At 25.8% G+C, this 7,371-nt stretch overlaps 4 protein-coding genes and 1 pseudogene across 4 annotated transcripts in view; 4 read left to right on the top strand and 1 right to left on the bottom strand.

Moving 5' to 3' along the window:
* EHI_135950 (uncharacterized protein) overlaps positions 1 to 85 on the top strand; it is a gene marked incomplete at both ends in the record, with an annotated part of 660 nt that extends 575 nt beyond the window's left edge. The window contains one exon of the mRNA XM_001914299.1: positions 1 to 85. This exon is cut by the window's left edge and continues 575 nt beyond it. Within this exon, the coding sequence (XP_001914334.1) occupies positions 1 to 85 (85 nt within the window).
* Positions 86 to 409: 324 nt separating this feature from the next.
* Positions 410 to 1,215, top strand: EHI_135940 (small GTP binding protein rab1a, putative; the record flags this gene model as incomplete). Its single annotated transcript, XM_001914298.1, has 2 exons — positions 410 to 595; positions 658 to 1,215. 2 exons carry the CDS (start codon positions 410 to 412, stop codon positions 1,213 to 1,215), a joined length of 744 nt encoding a protein of 247 aa, XP_001914333.1.
* Positions 1,216 to 1,328: 113 nt separating this feature from the next.
* Positions 1,329 to 2,705, bottom strand: EHI_135930 (uncharacterized protein; the record flags this gene model as incomplete). Its single annotated transcript, XM_650721.2, has 1 exon — positions 1,329 to 2,705. One exon carries the CDS (start codon positions 2,703 to 2,705, stop codon positions 1,329 to 1,331), a length of 1,377 nt encoding a protein of 458 aa, XP_655813.2.
* Positions 2,706 to 4,764: 2,059 nt separating this feature from the next.
* EHI_135920 lies at positions 4,765 to 6,243 on the top strand (annotated as a pseudogene).
* Positions 6,244 to 6,808: 565 nt separating this feature from the next.
* Positions 6,809 to 7,239, top strand: EHI_135910 (uncharacterized protein; the record flags this gene model as incomplete). The annotated part of the gene is made up of 2 exons (XM_001914297.1): positions 6,809 to 7,131; positions 7,221 to 7,239. The coding sequence occupies 2 exons, from the start codon at positions 6,809 to 6,811 to the stop codon at positions 7,237 to 7,239; spliced, it is 342 nt and encodes a 113-aa protein (XP_001914332.1).
* Between the last annotated feature and the right edge of the window lie 132 nt (positions 7,240 to 7,371).

Here is a 7,371-nt window from a genome sequence, read left to right as displayed (position 1 = left end):
TGGAATTGAAAATGCAATTAATTTAATGATAATTTGTAAGCAAGTGTTTCAGGTATTTTTGAGAAAAACAAATGAAAATGAGTAAAAAGGACTAAGAAATAAACATAAAGGTTTAATTTAGTAGTACATGAAGAAGTAATTCAGTAGTATCAGGGTATTGAAAAAATAGAAGTTAAAAATGAATAATGAATGGTAGAAAGAAAGACGGAAACAATCAATGAATTATGATAATAATACCCCTACATTTTACCCCTACGAAGAAAAAGAAAGAATAATAAAAATAAATGAAATACAATAAAAATAAAACAAAAAAATACTTTTGGAAACAGCTTAAAAACAATTCAGAAATAGTTCCAATTCTTTTTAAATCTTCAGAAAAACATAACTCTTCACTACTTAATTTAAAGAGATGAATATTAAAGGTGATACCATTTCACTAGAAGAAGAAACAACAAAATCAATGTTAACAACTGAAGATATATTTAGTACAGAAGACACTGACACAAACATTAAACAAATAGAGGAACAACCATTTAAAATATTAATGGTAGGAGATGAGGGAGTAGGGAAGACTTGTTTGGTGAGACAATTTGTTGTTTGTTAATTTATATCTTTCAATAGTAAAGAATCGAAAAGAGACAAGAAATAACCGAATAGAATAAGAAGAATAAAGAAGATGGAAAGTCTAATATTTGTTATACTAAAATACTAAATATTTCAGGAGATAATATTGCATTACAAATTGTTTGTTTTTATTTTATTAACTACTTTAATTTGTTAGAAAAGTCAAATAATCAATATGTAGTGGGATTTGAATCAAAACAACAAGATACAATGATGTCAAGAAGTTACTATGAAGGATGTAATGCTGTCATTGTAGTATTTGATATTTCTGATAGAACAACGTATGAAAGTGTCAAAGGATGGTTAAAAGATGTTGGATATTATGCACCTAAAGACATTATCAAATATCTTGTAGGAAATAAAACTGATTTAGCTGCAAATAGAATTGTTTCTAGTCAAGAAGCACAAGACCTTGCTAAAAGAGAAGGATTTGAATTTATTGAGACAAGTACTAAATCAAATAACAATGTAGATATTTTATTTCAACAAATTGGAAGACTATTATTTCAAAAGAATTTAGTATTGTCAATAAATACTCCACAACCATTTCCTAAATTAAAGAAGAAAGCAAAGTGTTGTATTATTGTATAAAAGTTCTTGATTTTATATTAACAATTCATTAAATCCAGAATAAAAAGTTCTCTTTTAAATCTTGTTTCATTTCAAATCACGTTTCAATCAATTAATTTCTATTTAAATTCTTCTCAGTTTTCATTTCCATTTTCTTCTTTCTCTTTCTTAGTTTTTCTTTCTTTTTTAGCATGTTTCTTTCTATTTAATTCTTTCTTCTTTTCACTAAGAATCATTGTATCTCTAATTGTTTTTGTATGCATTAATTCTTTAGGAAGATGAATATGATTTGCTATTCTTCTAATTTCTGGCATGTCTTTATATTTCTTTTTTAATCCATTAAGATAATTAAGTTTGGCAATTTCTCTTTTATCTTTAATTTTAGTTGATTCACTTGCAAATGCTTTCCATATTCTAATATTTCCTTCATCAGATCCACTAAATATATAATGACCATCTCCACTATAACAAACATTAAACACTTTTTGCATTCTTTGTGTGTGATAACAATCTCTTGCATATCCACACCATTCATTATAAATTCTAATACATTTATCATATGACCCTGTAGCAAATTCTCTTCCTGTAGGGGAATAATCAACTGTAAGTACTGGTCCAAGATGTCCTTTATGAATTGTACGTGCTTCATTAAGTCTTCTTATGTCATATGTATAAAGATTCCAATCATCACTACATGCAGTAAACATATATACTTGTTGTGGATTCCATGATAAATCATTATATCTTCTTACTCCATAAACTGTTTTAATTGGTGTATTTGCTCGAAGATCAATTAATATAATACTTCGATTCCCTCCTGTTATTCCAACAACATTATTTTCTGTTGGACTAATCTTACATCCTAAAACTCCATCTGTTTCTGTATCATAATGTTGTACAATCTCATTTCTACTAAATGTCCATAAATCAAGTCCTTCACTTGTTCCTGTACAAAAATCTTCTGTTCCTCTTCTTGTATCAATACATGAAAATGGTATTTCATGATTATATGTCATTAATGGTGCATTTACTTTTGCTGGTTTACTATCTTCTTCTGTAGAAATTGATAATGGCCATAATTTACATGTATGATCAGTTGAACATGTAACAATATATGGTATTTTTGTTGTAGAAACACTAATTCCTTTACAAACTGTGTCATGTGCTTGAATAGTATACAAACATTGATTTGTTCCAACATTCCATACTCTTACTTCTCCATCATATCCTCCACTTGCCATATATGATATTTCATTTCCTGTTCGAGTTATACATGTTACTCCATCTGGATGTCCTGCTAAATTCCCTATAAATGGTTTAGCAAATATTTTATCTAATTTTGTTGCATTTAGTGCTCGTTTATATTCTCTTGCTTGTGCAAATGGATGATCTTCTTCTTTCATTGATCGTTGAACACGTGCTAAATCATTTAATAATTCTTTGTATTCTGTAAGAACATTTCGTGTAATTAATTTAAATTTTGTGGGATCAAAACCTTGTGGCTCTGTCATTTGATTTTTCTCTTTCTCTCTTTCTTTCTCTTAAAACCCTTTTTATTTTTATAATCTTTAGAAATATTTTTCTTTATCTTATTTTCTTTAATTATTAACTTCTCTTTTATATCTTATTTATCCAATCTTCTTTTCATTATCTATCATGTTTATATTACCCATTAGTCATTTTCTTCATTCTTTTTGTTTCTTCTTATTCTCTAATTCTTTTCTTATTGGTTATAACTCCTTCCATGTATATACTATCTCATCATTTAAAAGTCTTATTCCAAATTAGCATGTGTTGCATTATGCCTATTCAATGAGTCTTTTAACAACACAATGACTAAGTGTTGTGTGTTTGGTAATAACAGACTCTTATAGTAGTCAAGCTTGTTTAGGCAGATGGTTGTGCAGATAAACTCAATCTAATAAGAATATAAATATGTAAAGAATAATAAAAGTATTTTTGACTAATAATTTATGAAGAGATGGTTGTTGATGAAGTAGATAACAATAAAATTGATTGTTATGATAAAAAAGAACGAAGAAAAAGAAAATCAATGATTAAAAATTAGTGAATAGGATAGTATTGTTAAACGTGAGAATAAAATAGAAATTCATCTTACTTCAGTTTATTCTATACTAAATAATTATTAGTTTCATCACAATTTATAGATTTTAATATTATGATTAAACACTTTACTACTTCATTATTACTTTATTCATGCATACAAACAACTGATTGTTCACAACTACTTTGAATACTTTTATTAATAACATAATCCCATTCTGTGAATAAACAAATTAAGCAATATCATACTACGTTTTATAACTCAAACAAATAACCACAAAGAGGTTTTTTAAATAAATGAATATATGAGACATATTGTTGTTAGCATGTGCTTGAGTGGTATTATTGGATAGTAATGTGTTAGTTTGGTTTCAAAAAAAAAATAAGCATGTGCCATAAAACATTAAGATATAGATATTGGTTTAATTATGCATTTTTTTGTTATTATAATTTTATAATCATTATGTTATAAGAAATACATTAACCTCTTTGTGTTGGAGACGTATGAGATTGTTATTATTAATGTGGGTTATTCAGGAGATATACATTATTGTAATAACACAAATTCTAACCATAGATTTACTAAACTGTTCATTATAAAATTATAGAACTAAATGACTCAGTAACAACAAAATTCATTGTTACAGAATTGTATAATTATAACTAATCAAAAAAGCTGTTGAAATTATGAAAATGGCATGAGAAAATTGAAAAATTCTTATACAAATAAATAAAATAACAATAAATAAAAGATAATTTAAGTATTGAAATTGATATTTAGTTCAAAATGAAATGAAATACTTGTTTTAATTGAATGAAACAAGTATTTTAATAGTGTTCTAATTAATTTCAATTGACTAACAATGAATATATAACAGTGATATAAAATGATGATAAAGAATAAGAGAATAAAACAATAAAAGAAATGAATGAAATAAATAAAATAGAAAATTGAGTAAAGAGAGTAGAAGAAATGAAGAATGAAAGAGAAAGAATAAAGAAAAAATAAGAAGAAGAGAATAATAGAATAGAAAATAATAAATAATAATAACCATTTTGTTTATAGAATATTATTCATAATACTAAATAATACATAAGAAAGAAAATGAAGAAAATAATATAACAAGAAGATTATAATATCTAATAATATGGTTCAATGTTTATAAATTCTATTTAAAATATATCTGAGTCATTCACTTGACAAATGAACCAGCAGATACATTTAATATAGTCAATGTACCATCTGACTTTGATGAGATTTTGCAAAGAAGAAAATGCAAGATATAGAAAGAAAAGTTAGTGTAATAAAACTTTTCAAATATTCTGATTGGATTGACATGATTTTAATACTAATTTGATGATAAATTCATTATGAAATTGAATAATGTATCAACTCATGATACTTTTGATGGAGACATGGCTAATAGTTATATTTATACACCAGGTGATAATACAATAATAGATGAAGAAGTTAATCACATAATTTTTAATTGAATAAAAGCGTCTATGAATAATAAAGTAGTTGTGAAGATGGTATATTTTGGAGTGATAAGTATAGTGTTGAGTTTTCTGAGAACATTTTCATTGTTTGTAGTTTCACAAAGAGAAGGAATTAGAGTGAGAAGATTATATTTCAAGTCATTATTAAGACAAGATGCAATATGGTATGATTTTCAAGAATCAGGAGAATTGATGGCAAGAATAGCAACAGATATTAAAAATTATCAAGATGGAATTGGTCCAAAATTTGGAATGATTTTTCAAATAATCTCAATGGGTATTACAGGGTATGTTATTGAATTTACAAAATGTTGGGATCTTGCATTAGTTGTGTTAGCAACTGTTCCATTTTCATCCTTGTCTTTACAATATTCTAAATGGTTGGAATGCAATATGAAACAAAAGCATTAAATGTGTTTGGAGCAGCTGATGATATTACAGAAGAGACAATAGGAAATATTAGAACAGTTCAATCATTAAATCAAGAATATGAATTTATTGAAGAATATGAAGAAAAAATAAAACAAAATGAACAATTTAATGGAATTAAAGGACAATGTCTTGGATTAGGATTTTCAGTTATTACATTTTTCATGATTGCATCATATGCACTTGGAAGTTGGTATGGTTCATTAGTCATTAGAGGAAAAGGAGGAAGTAAAGGTGTATTTGCTGTGGATGTATTAATGGTGTTCATGTCAGTACTATTTGCTTCTCAAACATTATCAATGATTGCAAGACAATTAAATTTGCTCTTTTAGATACAAACTTTACTTTATAAAATATTTACAACAATTGATAGAATCCCAGATATTGATTGTCAGTCTATTGGAGGTGAATGTCCAACTGAGTGTAATGGGAATATTCAATTTGATGATGTTTAATTTGTTTATCCAACAAGACTATCTCATCGTGTATTAAAAGGATTTAACCTTGAAATTAAGAAAGGAGAAACAATTGCATTAGTTGGAGCATCAGGATGTGGAAAGTCAACTACCATTCAATTAGTCCAAAGAAATTATGAGCCAAATGGTGGAAGGGTAACATTAGATGGAAAAGACATACGAGAATTGAATATCAAATGGTTAAGAAATCAAATAGGAATAGTTGGACAAGAATCAGTGTTATTTGCAGGAACAATTCGAGAAATATTATGCTTGGAGCTAAAGAATGAGAAACACTAAGTAAAGACGAGATGATTGAATGTGCTAAAATGGCAAATTCACATGAATTTGTTTCTAAACTTGCAGAAGGATATGACACACTAATTGGAGAAAAAGGAGCATTATTAACAAGAGTAAAGAAAAAAAGAATTGTCATTACATGTGCATTGATTAGAAAACAATCTAATCTTCTTCTTGATGAAGCTACATCAGCACTTGATACACAAAGTGAAAAGATTGTACAAGAAGCACTTGAAAAGCATTGAATGAAGAATAACAATTCTTGTAGCACATAGACTAACAACTGTTAGAAATGCAGATAACATATGGGTTATTATAGGAAGAAACGTAAAACAATGAATATGTTAAATACTAATAGGGATGATATGAATTGATTATACACTTGTTATTCAATAAATTGGAGTTATGAATTAATTCAATAAAAAGTAATAGTTAATTATTGGTTCATTTTATGTTAATATCATACAACTATTTCATCATCTATTAAGACAATGTAAATAGAATAAAAAATCAAATGTCATTAATAACACAATATGATATAATCAAATAAACATAATGTTTTGAATAGTATTTTATCTTTATAGTTTAAAATGAAAGATATTTATATGACAATAATTGGAAGTAAACAAGCAATATAATTTCAAATAAAAACATTAAATTAGTAAGTTCAAATACAAAACATTTTCACCACTTTCAGAAACTATATACTTCTCTATTACTATTTTAAAAATAGTGGTATGTAAAGTACAAAAAGACTTATTGCATTGAACAAACCAAAAAAATAACAAAAAAGAGGTATTCTATAAATTTATTAATAAAATTAAAAAAGAGTAACAAAAAACTTAAAAAAACATTAATAAAGATAAATGGAAAAGATTAATGATTTGATTAATCTTTCGTTATTAGAACAAAATGTAACACAACGGAATGAATTTAAAATGGTCAGAATGATTAATTTTATAAAAGAAGTAAAACAAAACCCACCAGATACTTATTTAGATTTTTTAACATTAAAAGTTAATCTTTATAATGCGGTGATTTGTTTATTTATCTCAATTATATTACTAATATTAACTCCATTGTCATATAAAAGAATAAGAATTATTCCATCAATATTCTTAATGTCTTTAGTTTATCTTTCACTTGTTCCAGTATATGCATTTGAAATGCCTTCAGAATTAGTTGATTTGTGTAAAGTAGTTACAGTAATTTTAGGAGGATTTACAATAATAACATTTATTTTTCTTAATACCAAATTAAATTGTTTTGGATATTTAGGATGTTTAATAGGAAATAATATATTCCAAATTATTTATTCTTTTGTAGATTCTGATATAATTCTACTTCTTCCCATTATTTCAATATCATTATATTTCTTAATTACATTACAAAATAAATTCTATAAAATTATTTCATTAGTTATACTTCT

Source organism: Entamoeba histolytica, genomic scaffold, assembly GCF_000208925.1.
Source record: "Entamoeba histolytica HM-1:IMSS scf_1104750518385 genomic scaffold, whole genome shotgun sequence".
In the NCBI taxonomy this organism is placed as follows: domain Eukaryota; phylum Evosea; order Mastigamoebida; family Endamoebidae; genus Entamoeba; species Entamoeba histolytica.
This window is presented reverse-complemented; position numbering and strand designations above follow the sequence as displayed.